Here is a 22,086-nt window from a genome sequence, read left to right on the forward strand (position 1 = left end):
AGCATGGCAAAGTCCCTATTAAACACACTTTTAAAATCTTGCTTCTGCTAGTAGCTTAAACATTTGCAAAGTGATACAGCAGCATTCATGTGTTTGTATTGCAAATGGGGCAATATGAAAGCAACTCAATAAATACATCTCTCCAAAATGCAAAAATCTCGATCATTGTCAAAACAATGAAATAGTCTCATATATTTCAAGTCTCCTGTTTTGGGTAGAAAGGGCACAAAACCAATTTACTAAATAACCAGTTAGACAACATACTAGATTTTCAGTACCTACGTCTCTAAACCTAATGCATGTATTTTCCCCAAATCTGGAGGAAAGATTGTTTGCATTCTCTTCTCATCCCCATATATTTGACTGTATTCTGACAGGATTAATGCCTATCCTATTCTTATGCCCTAAAGAAAAACAGTTGCACTGGCTCAGACAACTGAAACAAAGCTAGAAAAGTGTCTGGATATACTCTAAAGCTCAGGAGGAACACCACACAATTTCATCACAAAGCTCTGATATATATTTAAACAATACATATGATTTTGGCAGGTTCACTTAAACTACTGACAGAAATGTACTCGATCCATTTGAGAAATTTCACTCACCAGTTACTTTGGGAATCCCCTGCAAGCGTGGCACTGGCAGTGCAACTATTATACCCAGGTTTGTTCCAACCAGCAATAAACCGTGGCACACCAGGAGGCTGGTCACAGAAACACGCTGCTGCCCTGCAAAGTTTAGGAAGTACTCCATTACTTAAGAGTAAGACCTTTGTCTAGATCTAAGTAACTTCAGGCAAATACAATCAGCTGTACTGTCTCATTTAGCAGAGCACTCATCACAATGGCAAGTATTTTACTGGGTTGTGGTATTAAACTTAACATACATGACAGTTCAAATGCTATTAAACTTCTGAAACATTCTGTCCTAAATCTCTAAACCACAGTATCTAAAAGTAGACACAGATTATCTTTACAAATATGCTTTTACGAATAGACTGTGTTTGTTTATTCTCAATAATAAAACCAAAAGGCATTTCACTTCACAATACTCAATAATATATTGCCATAACACACTTGTTCACGATTACTTTTTTCTCTTAGTTTTTATTCTGTGAAACTGTATCAGAAGTGCTGTGTTCCCTTGTTGGAGTTTGGGTCCCCTGTACAAGAATGGCATTGGCATATTGGAATAAGTCCAATGGAAGGCGACTGAGATGAACAAGAGACCAGAGCACGCAGCGTACAAAGAGAGGTTAAAAGAAGTGCTGCCTGCAGCTATCTGATGGGAGGGTGCAAAGAAGACAGAGTCAGACTCCTTTCAGATGTGCCCAGTGATAGCATAAGACACAACGGATTAAATTTGGAACATGGGAAGTTTGGATTCTAAGCAGGGAAAAACTTCTTCATCATAAAGGCGGTCAAACACTGCAGTGGGTTGCTCAGGTTGCAGAATCTCCATCCTACCCAACGATACTAAAAATTTAGCTGGACAAGTCCTTGAACAAGGTCTAATCAGGCCTGCTTCAAGAAAGATGGACAAGATTACCTCCAGAGTAATTTCCAATCAAAATCATTCTATGATTTTCTAAAACATATTATTTATGGGATTGCCATTTTTCTAGTGAAAACAAAGTAACTTTTGCTTGCAACGTTTACTAAATATGCTTGATTCAGTTTAGATGGATTTTCAAAATGGCCTTGCCAAGTTTCAGAAATGGAAACTACTTGCCCAAACTTCTGCCATGGCCCAAGTTCATGTGGAGGAGCATTTAAACTCTGCTGGAATCCTCCAGGGTCAAAACCTACATGTTCTTGGATGTACTATTAACTTCACATGCAAGAGAGCAATCATTCCCATCTTCATCATAGTTCTCAAGTTGTTACTCACTTCATCAGTAAGTGGGGAATTTGGATTCCACGTTTGATAGAACTTGGATGAACCCACATGTTCCACGTTTTGGAAAGGACCTTAATTATGGTGTATCACAAACGAACGCATTTTTCATCTTGTCCCTTGAAGCTGAGCAACCAAGAATATATGAATCACAGACCCACTGGGAAAGCAGGGAAGGAGCAGCTTGATTGTAGCCCAAAGCACTCAAGTGGAAAGCAGGAGGCAGACCACAGTTCACGTCCTTCCTCACAGAACTTTACAAAAACAAAGTATTAACCCAGCAATGGTGTGCTGTAAAAGGCACACGCTGGCTGCAAGGCCAGACCGGGAATCCATCCCAGCTCTGTCTACCCAAAACCACGTTCTAAAATACCCTAAAGGTACAATGACTAGGTCAGCCTTGGCAGGTGTAACAAACACAAGTTGAAGAGGCTCCATCATGTAAGAGCTTCAGAGACACCTATGTTGTATTCCAGAAACTGTAGGTGTTTATGCTGCTAGAACTGCATCATTCTTCTTCAGCTAGATAAGCATGGATGGTCAATGCTTATAGATAAATTACAAGCCTTTTGAAGGTTGGAGTTTGCTTTTTTTTGATGGGGTTTGTTTGGCTGGTTTGGTTTTGGTGTGGTTTTTTTTGGTGTGGGTTTTTTTGTTTTGGTTTGTTTTTTTGAGACATTAATGGGATTAATTTAGTTTCCAAAACAAAGCACACAGAGGTGCTCCTTCAGCACAAAAGAAGTTCAAACGGTGATGCCCAAACACCTCTGTGTATTGGAATTGTCAAAAAAAATCAGTATTTTAATTCTGTGATTTAGAGCTCAGGTTCATTCAAGTTATGTATGACATGCTAACCCTCTCCTACAACCCGAGCCACAACAAATGCAAGGTAACTGCAAGTTTGCTTAACCTCCCTCCATTTCACTTACGGCTTGTTTAACAAAGTACAAACAGAAATGCTGCAGTACAATTTTAAAACTTTTTAAATTATCAAAAACTCCAATTGTATGTTTGCCCCTCAAACCCCTTGCAGAAACAAGATGCTCACATTTTTAAACAATAGCTATTTATTTCTTTTTTAAGCGTTTAAAATGTAAAATAGTATGCATGATTTCATACTCTAACCCTAAAGCAACTTCTAACCAGCAGTTTTTACCAGGGGAATATGGTAATATGTTTCCATAGGTGAAAACAGCAAAATATCAGCCAGAAGCTTAGAATCTTAAACACTGAGCACAACCTTAAGCATGAACCGTCTATTGTGAGGTCAAAAGGAAAACTGCTTGCTTTGAAGTCTTGGAAAAGCAGGAAACATCTGCATCTGGAATTATGCTTTGAAATAGCATATAACAACTAAAAAAAAATATCTATATATAAAAGAACCCTATTAAAATATTAACGTCAAATACTAATTTGTCGTCTGTTAGCTGAGGTTTGAAATCACTTTTCTTTGTTATTTTGTGACTTTTTATTTTGATATATTTCAAATCCAGAGAAAAAAATGTAAAACCAATTCTCCAGAACGCATTATGCCCTAAGCACAGAAATTAACAAGTTAAGAAGGAAAAATGATAAACAAATGCCAAAACCAATCAAATATTCTTATCATTAAACGGTAACTTTTAGATCACACTGTCCCAGTGCAATGACAGAACTGTTAAAACCTGTAAAATAATCTGACAAAGATCTTTACGAAGAACTGAAGCCAACAATTAAGCTTACACATGGACAAATGATTTTATCGCCTATGTTCTGCCTATGTTTACCCTTCTCAGGTCTCAATTACAACCACCACCAGACCCGGGTAAACCCTCATGTGCTCCCACAAAGATCTTCTGAAGCCAGCCCTTGGTAGGTGCAAGGGCATACTGGTGCGTATCCTCTTACATGACCATACTGCTCTTACTATATGAAAAATAAGCCCACCGTACAGATCTATTGGGCTGGCCTAAAATTTCCCCAATGTTTGTATCGTTTCCCAGCAGTAAAATCATAAAACAACTGCATTTTATGGTCTGGCACCTGGTGGAGTGGGGACAAAAGAAAGCTGTAAGCCTCAAAGTATAGTTTGTTTTCCGCAGAGAGGAAATGATAATTTTTTTTTGCTTTGCTTTTCTCATCTGTTTCCAGGAAACACACATGCCATGAGAGGATATATGGATGTAAACAGAATACAGCAACTTAAGCAGAAATCACTTCTTTATGGTAACCTGTCATCACCCATATGAGCAATGAAATTACACGTATCAAGGTCACAGTAATCTCTTTAAAAGGAAAAACTCTTCTAGAGCTGAAAGGAAAAACATGTTTAAGGATGTTCTTGAATAATGAAATATTGAATGTGACTATGAAAAAACAAGTGGACTGTCTACTCATGTACAGCATGGTTATTCTTTTTTCCTGTGCGAGCTGTGATAAAGGCTGGTGAAAATCCACCTTTGTTAAGATTTCAACTACAGATCACAAACATTAAGCATAAGCTTGTTCTACAAATGAAGTACACTGCACTAGTGAAGTGTGTATATTTGTCTTTGAATCTTAATAGATTTTTTTTTTTTCTGCTGCCCAGTACACCCTCTGTTCAGCTAAAAGAGCTGTGCTTGGGCTGCTTAAAAGCAATGCAGCTGTACTGTGGTTTACTAGATAGCGAAATAAATAGTTACCTGGACCTCTAACACTGATGATGTTGTTCCTCTCAACCACTCTTCATTTCTCATATGGCACTTGTGCTTTTTTTGTGTTTTGTTGTCAAACACATGCTTGTCATACATTATTAGGGAGTATTTTTGATGCTACATGAAGCAAAGGTACTGCAGACCACTTTGTGACCCTTGTTTAATTTCCAGTCCTGCATTCCTCCACAGAAACTTCTGATAACTCCAGAAAGCAAGAGCCCTCCCAGCTCCACTCTTCATAAGCAAGCTGACACAGATTTACAGAGTTACGTCCAGCAGAAAAAAAGGTTCTGCCAGACATAGTCTGCTTTTTGACATTACTAAACTTTGCCGAAGCGTAAGGACAATCACCTCCTGTGCCATTTCCCTTACACTTCATCCCTCTGTGATTCTGTCCTCCCACAGCAAAGGAGGCACATCCTTTACAACAAGGAGAGCAGGCGGTGATATTTAAAGCCATCTTCTCCTAAGAACAAAATTGGGAAAACCTAATGCTACGAGGACTGGTTACTAAGGTTATGAGAACTTCCTACTCTAACTTAATTAGTTACTACAGCTATCCCTTAAATACAGCACTGTAATTCACGGTGACCGTTCCTGACAGTGACAGTATTTTTTTCCTTTACTTCTACTGTATAACAACAAAATAATTTCATTAACTTCATGCAGTGACGTTCCTCTCATTTACATTGCTTTAAACGAAGACACAGGTGACATTTCCAGGTAGCCTATTGGGGCAATATTACATATTGTTGTTCCTACTAAAGTCTTGGCAAAAGAAGTCCAGTTCTTGGAAGTTACACCAAAATCTTGCCTTTCTAATCTCTCTTCTTAAGACTCTCAGCAGTATTTTTACACCATTTTCTTCTTTCTCATTTCAATACAATTTCAATTTTTACTTAACTGTTATTTTTGCATAATAAGGAACTCCTGTTGGATTTCAGAAAACTGAACAGAGCTGTTTCCTCTAAAACCAAAAGATGTCCTGCAGCACGTATAGCACTTCTAAACATTAATCAGAGTCCCTAAAAATCCTCAGTAAAGGCACAATACATATTTTGTAAATATGCAAACATTTCACTCCTCTTTCTGATTTACTTTTGTTTGTTTGTTTCAGTATATACTACATAGAGTTTGATTAATTCTTTGGCTGCTCTTAGTTCCAAAAGGTCCTTACTGCTGCTTTATTATGTAAACCTCCTACTCCTCTGTCTTTTAGCCTTTGCTGTTGCAGCATTATTGGGATCATATAAACAGGCCCAAGAGCTGCTGCTAAATAATTGAAATTCATTTCATTTTTAGAACGGGTTCTCCCTTGGAACATTTTCTGTAATGACGTTTTACTCCTGAAATAAATTTCCTTTTCCATTCACTGGAGTGCTTTTTGTGAAGACACTGACAGAAAAAAAAAAAAAAAGGAACTAAAATGGGTAAGAATGACACTGAGGAAGTATAATTTGCTAAAACTCTTTTACCAAAAAAATTGATATGTTACATCAGCAGTTTTATTACCATGGCAATGAAGGCTAAATTTAAATTTTAGAAGATTTTTATATGCAGAAAATATGTATGAGAGGCCCTACTTCCCTTCCCCCCCTCATAAACAGCAGAACATATTAAAAGATAATCTTTTTACAACTGACCGTGATTTCTTTGCACAACTGTAATAAATTTAATCAAATGACCTATTTAAAGGCAGGCGATTTGCTGCTGTTCAGTGTTGGAGCTACAGTCAAACACCACATGCAAGAAACACCCTATCTAGAACACGATACAAACGGAAACAATTTAAAATACAGCTTTATTGCAAAGCTAATGTAGTCTGAAAGAAAACATAAGACAACAGAGACTAAAGAAGTGAAATCGTTTTGATGCAAGATTTATACATTCCTCATGTAAGAATATAAATATAATCTCAGCACTGGAAGAACTGGCTTCTGCTAGAAACGAAGCAATAAAGCTGGCGCACACGTTGTCTATAAAAACTGCAGAAGCTTGGTCTACTGCAGTCTGTAAACTGGGAGAGACAAAAAGAATGGTTGTGCCCTCACGAACACCTGATGCTCAGCCATGCCACTATCACTTTTCTGTCTGCCCCTTCTCCTAGCACTGCCACAGCTCCCACCAGACGTGGTCGCTGATGCTGAGGTCCTAACCACTCACAAAACTGATACAGGCCAGTGCAACTGTCTGTGGCACTGAGGATTTGGGGATGATTGAACAGCTTCTGACTTAAAATACTCAAAAGATCTGTCAAATTGTATCCAACCAACCACAGGTTCCATCTTCACTTACAAGATTAACCTTTTAATTCAACAAACTACAGCTCCAAACAGCAAAACACTGAGCACACTCAGAAAAGGGAGGGTGTGAGTGGTTCAGCTGAGTTCACTGAGGCTACTGATGTAACTAAAATTAAACAACTGGTTTTTTGGTCCAGATCCTAGGCAAAGTGACTCCATCATACTTTGATACTAAGTTCCAGAAGCAAATGCTAAACTCTGCAAAGCAAACACATTTTCATGGTAGACTGCATTGTCCCACTGCTTCAGTCACAAAAAAACTCAACAGAAGAATCCACTTGTTTATCTATATAATTACATTTATAACCTTTAAGGAGGAGAGCTGCTACTCAACCAGTTCACTGCACACATTGTTCTTCTGTGTAGGCAACAGGCTCTGATTTAGTAAAGCAAATAGTCATGAGACAGTTATCAGACTCGAAGTCCGAGACCAACCTTCTGGTTCTGGCCTAATCTAGAACACTCTGGAGAGCGACCGTGATAAAGACAAACCAAAAATGTTATCATACGATGTGATTTGGGTACCTGGCAACATATTGTGAACAGGCGTGGCAATGTTAATATCCTGGAGGTGTTTCAGTGTCTCAGTGTGGAACAGGCGAAGTGTAGATCCAGACGTGAAGGCAATCCAGATTCCCACTCCAGCAACAGCCATGTGAGAGATTACCATCCCTTCCTCTTGATGGGCTTCAAAATGGCTCTGTAAGAAAAACAAGGACTCTGTGGGGAGATGCAACTGAACAACATTGACAACATTGGACACTTCTAAGATTCAGCTGGGCATCTTGTCTAGACCATGCTTTTGCCAAGAAAGGTTGGACCAGACAATCCTTGAAGTCCCTTCCAACCTGGTATTCTATGATTCTATGAACATCATTCAACCTTCCTTATCAGCTCTTCAGTGTAGGCATTTTATCTTTGCCCTCTATGCCAAGGACAAAGCTAGCTTCCTGTGCTTTGCTCAGATTGTGTTCTGACTGCTGCATACAATGTGTTAATTTTCCTGTTACCATTTTTTGAAAATACATCATCATTAGTATGGAAGGATTCTCAGCTCTTGAACCAAAGTTCTAGCTAATGATAGAGTAACTTCACAGTAACTTAGATATTGTATTTATTAAAAATACTGCATGGTAAGGGCTGGCAAGCCCATAACAGCTGAGACTTCAAAGAATTTTGTATTTCTTTATTGGTACCCCTTTGGGAAAACTATCACAGATGAGGTTCCTGGGAGCAGGCAGATTTTTTCCTAACACGTTACTTTCATCTACAGCAGAACTCCTCTTTAAACACTAAAAAAAAATATTTTTCTTTTGTTCTGTTAGAGGATCTTTCCAGAACAAGGATAACAGAATCAAGGAAAAAAATAATCTTTAGAAAGTAGAGTGTTTATGAATATAAATACACAATTATTTGCTCAACTACGTACATAGCAGTGTAAGCCTTAATACCATGGCTTGCTTTCTGACTCACAGACAGTTCTGAATTTTACAAGTATTCAAAATATTGATGATTCTCATTAGAAAGGCCAAAATCCTCCTTCTGAAGATAAGAAGTAATGCAAGACTTTCAGGATAGACCTTTTTCCTCAATCTAGTGCCTTCACAGTTACAACTTCTGCATGGCTCCAGGAAGGCCGAAACCTCTCTACACACCCCTGTTAAGATGCAAGATAAAGCTGTAGTAAAGTTCTTTAATCATTAATAAGAACTAGGGATTATTTTTTTTCTAGTTTTGTCTTGTAAGTAAACTGTCTCTGAAGTTAAACAGAGCCTTTTAATGTTGTGCCAGCTATTATCAAATACAGAGAGCTATTCTGATAAAGATAAAACTTCCTTGGCTAAATAAATAAACTGTTTCTTGGATACAAATCTGTCTCTGGAGGGATATGGAAGTAAATATCTGCTCTAATATTCACACTACATATGATATGCTCTGAATTATATTTGCAGATGAAATGCAGAAGTACCCATTTCCTCCTTGTAAAAGCACACTTAAATTTTCCGTGCATTACAATTAAGAGTTACTTTTTTATCCTTTTGCATCAAAACCTAAATTGTCTGTTTCTCAGGCTAAGATGTTAGCATAAGAAAGTTATCTTTTGAATATATTAGCGTTATAGATATATTGTTCAAATTCTCCATCTAAATTCAACAAACAGGCTAAAATCAGAGATAAAGAATAAAAGTTCAAGCTTCCACAAAGTGTAACTTTTTATATTATACTTAGTAGGCACTTAATTTTCTTTTCATACTTTATTCCTCTATAAATTAGCATTTACCACTGAGAAATTGGCTGTTTAAAAATAAGGGGAATGATATTGTTTTCCTTTTCATTTGTTAACACTATTCTTCAAATGTTCAGTTTTTAGTAAATGAACAGAGAAGTTTCTCCTCTTCTTCTTAGGCAGTTGTTCAGTTTTTGAATGGTACTGTATTACCTTTTGACTCTTTGAATAACAGCACTGCAGGGTAATGCAAGGTAAGCACCTCTGTCAGGAACATTTATGTTCACTCTTTTCCTCAAGTAACCTCCATTCATTCTTTACCAAATGACATACACAATTTGAAAACCATACAGTTTATTCTACAAAAGAATTAATCCACCAACATCATCTTTCAAAGCCAGAAACAGCTTTTATGACTAAATTTCCTGATATTCTCATCATGCATGTTTCATTGCAAAAAGGATTTTAAAATACTAATTTCTGTTTACAGACTCATACATCCCTACACTGATGAGCAACTGACTTTTGAGAACTTCTCAGGGACTGATCCAAGGCTGCTGAAGTGAACCTGACCAGCAACTTGCGCTGTTTGGAATTAGAAGAAAAATGAAGCTGATCGTAAAAACTTAACTTTCTCTGTAGTTGTCTGACCACAGCTGACAATTTTGTTGGTGCCACTGTAAACAACTTGTACATGCATTTTTGTCACATTCCATTTTTACCAGCCAGCTCATTATACTCCCACTTAGCCTGCCCTGCCGTTCGTACAGCTGTCCGCTGGAACACGTAGACGCATTTGAAGAAAAACTGTAATATTGTCAACGCCACAAGAAGCATATAAAGAGAACTATTCTTCTCATTCAAAGGGTCTTCTAACATAGAGTAGGAATGTATCAAAGCCTATGCATTCTTTTACAAATGCATAAGTTTTTTGTACAGAGCTTTGACATCTGTTTCAATTACATGTCTACCTGAAAACCGTCAGCTGGCCTTTTTCTTCATATTTTTTTCCTTCTCACAGCAAGAAATACAGATACAAAGGGACAAAGATGTCTTCTTCCCTCTGTTATTAAAAACAAAACTGAACTCCATTTTACTTTTCTCTTTTAGTTTTCATACCTACATTCCTTTCTATTCAAAGCCCAACATTTTTTCCCCTCGGGCTCTCTTGTTCAAACTCTACAGCAACAGGAGAGCTGCAGAAGACTTTCTGGATGCCGCAGCCCGCCTGCCCGGCAGTGCAGCCTGACATAGCTCACCATTGTTCCAGCGGCGCGGGGCATAGCCGGAGTCTGTCTTTTGAGGGGGTGCCCACTTGCGCCAAACAGCTGCGCCAAGATTTCTCAAGCTTCATGAGAGATGCATAATGGGTATCATTGTCCACAAGGTAGAACAAATGACTTTTACTGCTTTTAAAAAGTTACAGTACTGGGGCAACATACACTCATGTGTAGGGATTTTCATTTGTTTGCTTTATCCAGCTGAACATTTCAGCTCATTCTACCTGAATTGTTAAAAGGAGAGTAATTTGTGTATAGTTAGCCAAGTTTTAAAAACAAGACAAAGCAAACCAGGATGCCATTCAGTTGGTGACTTTATTCTGTTAACTACTCTGGCATTTTTCTTGCTTTTAAACAAACACAGACTGCCTTTGCAGAGCCTGAGGGTCTACATGCACAGAGACCACTACAGGATCAAGCTTTATACCCAACAGCAATATAACTGTCAGATCTAGGGTCAAGACTAAGGATAAATGTCTTTGTCACAAAAAGAGTATCAGAGTATGTAATTAATACATAATAGCAATTGATGCGTTTCTCGCATATCCCTTGCCAAGGAGCTTGAGGCGCTGTGCCAGTTTGGGGCACTGTGCCAAGTAAAGATATTTCCTAAAACATTCTATTACAGTAACATATCATTAAAACAAGTGAACTGAGAGTCTTATCCATATCAGAGGGGGAAAAAAAGCCAGAAAAGTGACTAACATCCAAACCCAATATACAGGATGCCAAACCTACTCATTTACTAATAGTTATTAAAAAAAACCCCAAACAACTTAAATAAGAATCTTAGAAAAGCAAGGAGGCATGGAATGAGATTGTTTTCAAGGATAATGTACTTTGCACTTGCAAATGCACAGTTAAATATGAGGTACCTATGAAGCAGGGAGTGCCTCACAAGGATGAAGTCTACAAAATGGTCTTGAACATGCTCATGGGCTTGTACAAATATGGCCCTAAACCCAGTCGGGTGCCTTTATAGATAACATATATGACACAGAACATATGTGTGCATGATAGTAGAAAGCAATCAACAAACAAGCAGCTGTAATTTGAAGTATATTGAGATATAAAGGTGTTCAGCAAAGAGGGGAGAATAACAGTAGAGCCCTGTGCAACATGCAGATTCCTGTTGATAGAGCAAAGATGAATATGATGCAAAAAAATCTTGAGTCAAATCATTGCAACTAACTCTCAACAAGAGAGGGCATGGAGGAAGAACAAACATTTCCTTGCTGCTGTTTCCCTTCATACCGTAAAGCTTCTGCTCTGCACAGCAAGGAAGAGGTAGCTCAGATGTAGTCAGCTGCTGATAAAATATTCCCTATAGACAAAGTCTATATTGCCTCATGTATAATATAATATGGAAATAATATTGCCAATGAACATGGTATGCACATCATAGCAGATCACTGTTGGAAACATAAACCCAGGAAGTTATCAAAGCAAGTTGGGTAACTGAGCAATAGCGAAAACATTAGTGAGCTGTTTAGTCTGGTGAAATGACGAAAACAAGATCAGTACTTGTGTATGTCTTAGGACCAGTAAAGAGGCAACAGAAAATCATTTTTCACAGCTCCATGAAGATGACATGCTATATATGGATATTTGTGTGGATTTAAAAAAGGTGACACTCAGGCAGTGATACGAAAAAATCATTACGTTCTTGAATAAAATTATCTGCATTGAGAAAACATTATTCAGCCCATATCCACCATTTCTTATATGTTGTTTGCGACAGCATTCATTGCCTGTATATTAATTATAGTTATAAAAGTCAGTGGATTTATAATAATCTGAGCTCTGAATACAATGGATGGGTTAGTTTACAAAGCACTTTGGAAAAGAAACTTCTTGTGATGCTTTTGGAGGAAGACAGCTGAAAAATGAAACTACTATGCCTGAGAGATATTGATAGAATATTTGTTATTTTATCTCTCTGAACTTCTGCTTTCAATACTGCAATCCATTACGCTATGCTGTATTTTGACAGAGTTTATACATTCTTTAATCCGCAAAGCTTGTCTAGCTCTGGTTTTGTTCTCCTGTGCCAAAACAGCACAGCACAGCGCAAACTGCAGCCATACCACCTGATGTAGGAAGAGCTTTGTGATAGAATTAGGCCAGAATTGCCAAACTCATTACCAGAGATCTGGCTATATGTAACCAACCTCACACAGGAACAATTTGGCTGTGATCTCTGTTGCGTGTATTTCTTGGTAAGAATCAAACAGATTTATCAAAGTCTACAGGACAGCAACCAGGTGTCCCAGAGACTACCCTGCCGTCCCAGTGAAGCTAAAAGTCCATTTCAAGCACCTATCCAAATAACCAGGTGTCCCAGAGGCTACCCTGCCGCCCCAGTGAAGCTAACAAAAGTCCATTTCAAGCACCTATCCAAATCACTCCTCCAAAATCTTGCTCTCATCATACCATTCAAACTATCAACAAAACAAGCCTTAAAGAAAAATAAAGTAGGAAAATATGTGATCTGAGCATCTACTTGGACAAAACAAATCCCCCAGAAAGCACAGATAGAGACAGAGGAAATTAGGATGTTAGCCCTTTCCCTGCAAACCCATGACAATGACTCACAGAATCAATTGTACCAAATAGACGATTGTTGAGAGAAAACACGATCATCAATGAAACAAAAAAGCAGCAACAAAGCACACAAAGAAGGAGGCTGTGAGCTCATCACAACTCCTGTTTGAAAGAACCTCATGGCTGTAAACACCATGCAATGCAGTGTAACTGTGTTGTAGGTTGAAGCAGAAGCTTAATTCCTAACGTTTCATAAACTCTAAACTTTCGACCACTAAGACATTCTTTTGGTGGAGGCTGCAATGTTGACATAAATGAGGGTTTAACGCTTTCTGGAAAATGTGGTCACAAGTATGAGCCTGAATCCTTAACACTCTTCTCCTTCCAGAAAAGCTGACTTTTGTATGACTACTCATTAGAAAATGTACTTACGCAAAGCAAATTTTTGTAAGCCACTGAGAAGCAAAACTCTGAAGAAATATATTATGAAATCATCACAAGGTACAAGTAACATCTAACTATGTAGAGGCAGTCTCTTAATTAAACCTTCTTCTGGAATTAACAGGCAATTCCCACAGGCACCCACTACTTTGCTGCCTTCCCTGAGATCTCATTTTTAAGCAAACCTCTTGCCCTATAAGTTCCAAGCACCTTATGGAAACCTGGGGGAAAATGGAAGCAAACCTAGGTCTAATGAGACATCACCGGAGAACATCATTGCAGAATTTCAAACTGTAGGGAGTGGGATTTCACAGAACTGAAACCAAATTTCATAAAAAGTTTCCTGAATCGTGAAGCTTCTTAAACAGATTTTAATGTTTAAAATTTCACCACTTCCACCTTGTAGCACAGTATGTGAATGATGCTTTTAAAAGCGTTTACCTCTATGGAATGCGTCACAGTGCTGATGATAAAAATTTGTCCACCACATGCAGCCCAAATGGTCTCTTCCATCACAAGCAGACTTCTGACAGGCAGAACTCCCAGTTTAACTATTTTCTGGGGTTCCGTGTTCCACATCCCATCTACGATAAAGAAGAATAAGAAAGGTTATGCACAACAAAATGGTAATCTTTGTTTTAAAACAGTTTTGAAATCACTGCCTCTCAATCTTTGCAAGTTGCCCCTTCAAGCTACACTGTGATTTATGTATGTTTCATTTTAGCTTCCAGGGTAAGTTTGTAAGAGTAATACAACATTAAGGGGAAAAAACCCAACCTAAACAATAATATATTTGTTAATTGAACAAATTTTATCTGGATTAATTGATAAACAAGGAATCCCACATTGCTGTTCTGATAAAACTGCTTTCCTTTCCAGACAAAATACAGTCAGAAAGCCACGGCTGACAGAATTTTCTCCAACTCAGGAGGAGCTCACAGCCGACCTGTTTCAAGATGAATCAACTTCCAACTCGGACAGAATCATCTTTCATGTGAGAAGTAGTCACCAAGATTTTTATTGGAGGTTCTAATGAGCTCAAGTGACTCTCAAAGAGCACATTGATGGAATGGACTTCCTGTTACTACATGCTTCATTTAAGAAGGATTTTTTTTTTTTTTAATTAAAACTTAATTTTGTGCCATATCGTCACTTTTCAAGTTTTTCCCTCAACTATAAGCCACAGTGTTTTCTGTGGACTGCATTTAGCAGATCCAAATTACATTATGAATGTCTATGTGGCACAATCAATTATTCAGAGACCTTCTGATAAAAACTGCATGCCGCCACTTACTGCTCTGGTCACGCTTGCTTGCCATCTCTTTGAAACAAGGATGAACAGATTATTTCTCCCCAAATTTAAGAGCTAGCAACATGGGCTTCTAGAAATAGCTGTAGCTCTGTCTTTTACACATATAATTTGACACACTAAATATATCAATAATCTTTTTAATACTTTCATATTAGTTTATTTCTATTGTAAGCGCTCATTGAACAAAATCTCAAAGACCACATTTCTATCCACTATGCTTGAGTAATAATATCAAAATCTGTTAAAGTATCTGGTTTTACATTGAGATAAAATGTCAACATTACCCCATTTCCTCACTTTAAGGCATTCTGCCTGCATAATCTGCAGAAAAGTTGTCTACTTTACTGACACTGGTTTCAGCTCAATAACTGCTTACATTTTGATTGATGTGACCAAGGTAAACACATCTTTAAGCAAGCATTTAAGTACAACTTTTTCTCTTCCCCCCCCGATAACAAGTGCATCCTCTATTATCTGCTTAGTTAAAGTGCTACAAAATTTCCTGCTTCACAATAAAAGCAACAACAATAATAAGAAGCCTCAGCTCTGGAATACTTCTCATTGCTTCTGCCATCTGCATGATACAACCTTCGCTGAGTCATTCTCAAGATGTGGCTCTCTTCTGAAAGCATCTTTGTAAAAGTGACATTTAGTTTCAGGCCGTCAAAACAATTTTCATTATTTTAGTTTGCAAGTGAGAAGAGTGTTTCTAGTTATTAGCCTGCAAACTCTGCCAGCAATGTCAAAGTCACTCCCTGTTCTTCATGACTCATATGTACCATTAGTAACAAAGAAACTTCTGGAAAAGTTAAATTAAAAAGTTAAAAATTAAATTCTTAAGTGGAGGCTGCCCATACCCTATGAATGCTTTAACCAGTGCAGACAGTTAAGTGCAAAGCCTTCAGAGAACAGAGCTGTGCTCGTCTGCGTATCCTCACTTCAATTGTGTAAATTATGCTGACTACAGAAGTGGTAACACCATCCAGTATGTAGCACCCTCCTGTTTCCTTTTTAAGGATAAACCCAGCATAAATTCTAGTATATTCTCTTCTGAAGGATAAAAGACAGTGAATTTGGGCAAAGAACAGACATGCTGAGCAAGAAGCTCTCTTTTCTTCTGTAGCTATATTTTAACACTGCACAACACATTAATGTACAGACAAAACCATTCACTGAACTCAACAGCTTTTTCCCATAAATACATTCAAGCTATACATTGATCTATACATAAAGCCATAAAGCATAGCTGATACTTAAGTGACAGGTGAACGGGGGTTTTCAGGATCTCAACTGTGGACTCATTTAAATTTTGCTTAAATTTCATTTCTAGCATCTAAGGTGGATTTTTTTTTAATCTGGATCTTCATGGTTTCAACTTCTATGCAATTCCTCAGATGGCTAAGCATGAAGCTGTGTTATTAATTTTGATCAAGTCTTACTTAAAATTATTATCTAGCATTTGTAATAGCTTTTGAGTGAAAAGGAAAATCAGTACAGGTGTCAGGTGGATGTTGATTGCAAAATAAAAATTCTGAAACTATTTACTGCAAGGTAAGAATGTGAGTTCAATATTGCCAATGTTATGAATACTACCAGTGTTACCAATATTTGATTTAAAATATGCATTTCAAAACTTAGTTCTCACAAAACCATTTTCTGTTGGTGCTGTTAGCACAGCTTTTAACAACCCACTTAGCTTGAAGAGTTCAGTGGGACTGGATATATGAAAAAGGTGAGATAGAGACCTGATGTCTTTGCATGAAGTCATGGTAACATGAAGGAAACTGCAACCCCACTTGATATATTGGCCCAGGAAAAATTCAAAGCTCTACCCAGATACCGTAGCCATGTGATAAGGCTATTCTGTAGTTCCTTTTTATTTCTTCCTGCAAACATTGCTGTCTTCCAGATCAGACAGCATCTGAGACAGATGAGGGGAAAAAAAGGGCAGGGGAAGACTCTCTAGTCTGGTAATTAGGGCAGTATTTAAACGATGGGTCAGCTGTGTTCTGGTCCCTGCCTAAGTGAATGCTTAATTAATTACACAAAGTGGAACGGCACCAGGAGGAGAAATTAAGCACCATGCATCTCTCTCCTCTTATTTTGTGGCAGCCAGGGAAATCTCTTGAGAGTTGGAAGCATTGGTACAAATCCTCTCAAGCAAGGCAAGGGATTAAGCCCGGTAATCCAACATACTTCTGTGAATGCTTTAACCACAGGCTGCTGGCTAAAAGCAAGAACACGACTTCAGTTTGCTGACCAAGAATTTTATCACCCATCCTCAAAATTACTTAGCAAGTCTGTGTCTAGTTCATGAGTTGTTTCAAGACTATCACAATCACACTTTTAAGAAAACAGAACACTCTTCTGACTCTCTCTCTAGATCTCAGCAGACCCTATTCAATACCTGCCTGACCGGGCTTCACGTTTGACGTTGGCTATTTCATGTTATCTGTCTGATCCAAAGTTCACTGCTGCTAAAATCTAAGTGAAAAGAAGTATTATCTCTATTCTACTTGTGTAAGCACCTGCAGATTCAAGACATACTTATATAAGCAGGTCAAACAACTGGCACTATCCATGTATTTAAAATTAGGTGCAGCACTTGCAAAAGATACAGAATGGCTTCATTTGATGTTATAAATCTTAGTTACGGATTTAATAGATTCTTTTTTTCCTAAGAAAAAAAGAAAAGCAGCAATGAATAATATCCGAGATGGAACTTTTGCCAACAAAATCTCAAGGCATACAATAGGACAAAGCCAGTGCAAGGAGCCCAGCAAACTGTTTTCAGAAAAGCAGGAACTAAGCAAAAGAAAAATAAGCCATGGAGATGCATATAATGCAGCTCCCGGAGACCTGGCTGGAGAATACGTACAGGAGTGCCCACGGAAGTGTGGCTTGTCTTAAAATTTTGTTCAATCAGTGCCTTATTTCTGTTCTCTAATTAAGCATTGTTTCAGTTTTAGGAAGATTTTCTGATCATTATTATCTCTAGAATGCTGAAAATCCACAGGCAATAACATCATCTTCTACCTATGATAGATACCGAATGAGATGCAATATGCACTACATATACCCTATAACCCGAGGCTAGTCTGTATGTGGAAAAATCAAGTTATCTGCATCCTGAGCAAACACAAGATTGAAGCCTGACACCTGTGGAAACAGGAAGGAAACTGGGAGGATAGGGGGTTTCTTTCTGCTTTGTGAGAGCAGTCCACACCAGTATTAACAACACAAAGATTACTGTATTTGCAAGTTTTAGTTGACTCAGATCTTAAAAGCAGGTACAGACTCTTAACACAGATACACCAAACGCCTAGTAACACAAGACATGACAGTCTCTGGCAGTCTCTGTAAAATTACTGTAATAGAATATAGGCATCTGTACAAATTGCAGGTACAGCTATTTGCAGGAATAAGATGCATCTACAAAATCTGAGAACAGGGTCAAATACAAACACAAATCTAGGGGCTTCTAGAAATAATTTGTCATAACTTATTCATCTAATATGCAAGTATCAGATTTAAAACATGAGAACACAGTTTTTAAACACTATTGTGTCTATGCACTAATAGACCTGTGTTACGTCACTATTTGTAATACTCTGTAAGTTATATTTCTCCAATAGTCACACGCCATAGTTTATACCCCAATGTTGAACAGTACCTTGCAATGCTTTTATCAGGCTGTTTAGCTGCAAACGAAGGCATCTCATGCTCATAAAATAAGCTCATAAGACTTTAATGTATAATGACGTTATTGCCCTTAGTGCATTTTGTTATTAGTCTTGTGGGTTTTATGAATTTTAGAAAATCAGTTATCCTTCTATTCACTCAAATTTAATCAGATAGGAAAAGTTTTAAAACAATGTTTATTTATGGGACAATGTCAGTTATTTTATCTTTCTGTAGTTTGTTTCCATAAAACCAATGAAGGAAAGTAATATTATTTCTTACAATAATTTATAAAGATAAGTTTCTTCTCATTATATAATTAAAAGTTTATTAACATTTAGTATTTTTTATAATTATAACTTGTTGGTGCTCTCAAGTCTTCACATGAGATAAACTATATTGTAGTAGGTTATCTCCTCAGAAAGACTTTTTAAAGTTCATAGTAGTTTTCCTTTATGCTTTCAGCCGAGCTGAGCTAAACATGCTTTTTTGTTGGTAGCTTCCTCTCTTGCTTAACAGCACTATTGATGATTTCAACAGAGCTGCCAACACAGCCCTGGGAACAGCAGTTGTTGGTTAATTCGTGCAGTGGAGCACAAACATTTTTTCCATCACATGGTACATAAACCAGCACTGTTGAGGAGTAAGATGGGAGGTACACAAATAAAAACTTTAGCACATTTTTTATCACTTGAAAATAAGTTGAGATTCAGGTCTGCTCTTCTAAACAAGGTGTAACTACAAATGTCCTGTGCTACACATACATATAGTCATCTTTTCCTATACATTCACCAAATTCTTCATGCTAAATAGCTGACAGAGCTCTACCCAAAATTATAGAGGGATGGTGCTGGAAGTCCCAGGATGAGATGTGTAAATAAGACCGATAGCAATGTCAACATATTTCTGGTAACAAGTATTAGATGATACTGATAACAGTGATGACACAGTCAAGACAACAGTATTTATTTGTTTTTCAATATGACTACTCTAGTCCTATCCCTAAAAGCTTAATGCTATTCCTTACTTTTCACAGCAATACTTCTCACCATGTCTACTTCAAGTGGCGATCACATGCTGGAACCGCACTCTTCAGACATGCTACAGCAGCACATGGATCCACGCAAGCTCTGAAGTTTGACATCAGTGCTTTGCATTCCACACATTCCTCCTTTCCTGCATTTGTCAAAGTACACAATTGTCTTGTCAAATTGATCAAGGTATCTTGCTAATGAACTGACTTTTCCCCTTACTCTTATAATTCCTTTCAGTTTTGCTGCTTTTCCTTGATATTGATCCTCTGAAAATGATCACTGATGAGTGTCACAAGGCCTCTTAGGATAGGTAAGTCATCAAAACTCTTGACCAACTTCAGAGCTGCCTAAGTTTTTACCAGTGAAGTCTCTCTGAAGAATGCAAACTTCTGTTCTGTGCATGGCCAGAATTGCCTCAGCTGTTCGCATTCAATTGCAATCCTCAAAGTTGAGCTCTTCTTCCTTTCGTAAACCTCAGGGTCAGAATCTCACAGCAGACACCTACAGGACCAGGCTCTGCAAAAATCTACTAGAAAACAAAGCTTTCATTAAAGCATAAAAGAGGCTTCCTCTTATGGGTGTGTGGGCTCAGGTTTCTCTATGGCAAAAGAAGATTCATAGCAGTATCTCTGGGCCTCCAGGAAAGACCTTTAGCCACCCAGACAAGAGCCCAGGAACTGGACCCAGCACTCCAGGTGTGGCCTCACCAGTGCTGAGCAGAGGGGAAAATCACCAAGCATGCCAAGCACTGTGAATTTAATTCTCGGGGTGAGCGTGGAAGGGCTCACTGTGGGTGCTCTACACACGAGTGAGAGGCCACACATACCAATCACGTGCCGAAAAGACAGGCATTGCAATCCAAGCAGCATGTCTTTTTTGGGCATCTATTCTCTCATATTAACCAAACTCTTTCTGAAACTACTAATATATTAATTCTTCTACTCTGCCACAATCTTTCTGAGTCTTTATTTTCTTTTTCCTGTTTCTCTCCATACTCCTTACAGGACTCTATGGAAAGGAAATGTACATCAATGTCTAGAGGAAAGGAAGTAGCTGGAACTGACTACAGTAAATCAGGAACAACACACCTGTATTATATAAAGATTGCAATTTCCCTTTCCTAAGATGGTTTTGTGAATGGAAGTCAAACACACACTGACCTTTTTTGTTATTACACCACTCAAAACACATCTGCTGGGCTGTCTGCAATCATCACAAAGCAGTTTTGTTATGTTTTTTAAACAAAGACAATACCGTGTACTTTTTCCTTAACCTCATCTAGAAGTGTTTTGCCTGGAAATATACCTAATAATTTGGCCTGAGGCAAACACTAAATACACAATATTTCAAACTGGTAACTGTGCAAAAGTTAACAGCACTGTAAATAAGTTCCCAAAACACATAGTGTCAAAGTTTACAATATGCATCAGTACCATTCCTATATATAACAGCTTTTAATGCACTAGCTGTTTCATGGTTCCCCAAACTAGTTTTCTCACCCACATAAAATTAAGGAATGTTAAGGATAATTACTAGGGCTCCTATTTTTAGGATTAACATATTAGCTGACCTACATCCTAGTCTTTCTGTGACATTTTCACAGATCACCATGTTAGCTCACATTTAAGAACTGAGTAGATTTTATGATATCAGTGCCCAGTTGACTTTGCTTTTAACTTATGTTCAAATACATTCAAGCTCAAGTACTTTTTTACTCACAAATGAAAATAAACAGATAGGGAAATGTCTCAGTAAAACATGACTACCCTCCATAAAGGAAGTCTCACTGTGCACCTTCAACTCTGCCACTAGCACGCCATGTGTTCCTCAGCTTACTACACAAACTTCTTTGTTTCCATTTTAAATTACTTCAAGACAAGACTTTCTGCATCCAGAGAGCACTCTGGATGCCATCGATCTGACAAAGTTCTCTTGTGAAAAAAATCAGAAGAGAGTACTTGCTGGTTTTAAACAAGCTGAATATTTACATGCATTGAGCCCTCTGGAAATAACAAGAGAAATTAGAGCTATTTGGGTACTGTACACGAATGAGAGAAGTCGTGGGTTTTTGACTACATAAAGGCTTCAGTGACTGAACTGGTTCACGACACCTTCTGCCCACAGAGAAAGAAACACGGATACCAACACTTAAAGACTGAGAGATGGATTTTCATCCTACAAGAGAGATTACCCCTTTTTATTTATGGATTCCCACAACAGGCTGCACGATTTTACCTGTGCATCCCATAGCATTTGTCCTTCTCAGGCTTCAAATCAAGATGCCTTGTAATGCACTGACCATATTTCAAACTCACTTTTAAATCTTTCCTTAATCTCCTTTATGCTGATACACCAAAACCCAAGTTGAAGTGAGTGGCTGGAAAGTAACCCCCTCTGTAGAACAGACTGCGACCCTGATGAATTGCACAAAGCTCTTCGGAGGCTGCATTCCCTCTCCCTCCCGTTTCACCACTGGGATTCCTTTGTTTGGTAAAATAGGTCAGTGCTCATAAAAACACCCCTCCAGGGCTGACTGCCTCACATGACTACAGCAGCCAACTATAAGGAATATGAATGCTAACATGGGAGCAGCTGATTTGCACAACTTTCATGAGGCATGGAGAACTGAAATAACACACACAGACCAAACTGTAAGGGAAAGGACTACAAGATGAGTCAGGAAAAAAAAAAAA

The 22,086-nt window shown here is 38.0% G+C and overlaps 1 protein-coding gene across 1 annotated transcript in view; it reads right to left on the reverse strand.

The window, feature by feature from the left end:
- Nucleotides 1-22,086, reverse strand: part of ARHGEF10 (Rho guanine nucleotide exchange factor (GEF) 10) — an 83,562-nt gene that overhangs the window by 1,859 nt on the left and 59,617 nt on the right. The window contains exons 24-26 of the mRNA XM_009880531.1: nt 13,808-13,950; nt 7,400-7,574; nt 606-728 (exon numbers count right to left, since the gene is read on the reverse strand). Of these exons, the coding sequence (XP_009878833.1) occupies nt 606-728; nt 7,400-7,574; nt 13,808-13,950 (441 nt within the window). The remainder of the gene's footprint in view (nt 1-605; nt 729-7,399; nt 7,575-13,807; nt 13,951-22,086) is intronic.

This window comes from Charadrius vociferus, unplaced genomic scaffold (genome assembly GCF_000708025.1).
Source record: "Charadrius vociferus isolate BGI_N301 unplaced genomic scaffold, ASM70802v2 scaffold123, whole genome shotgun sequence".
Taxonomy (NCBI): domain Eukaryota; kingdom Metazoa; phylum Chordata; class Aves; order Charadriiformes; family Charadriidae; genus Charadrius; species Charadrius vociferus.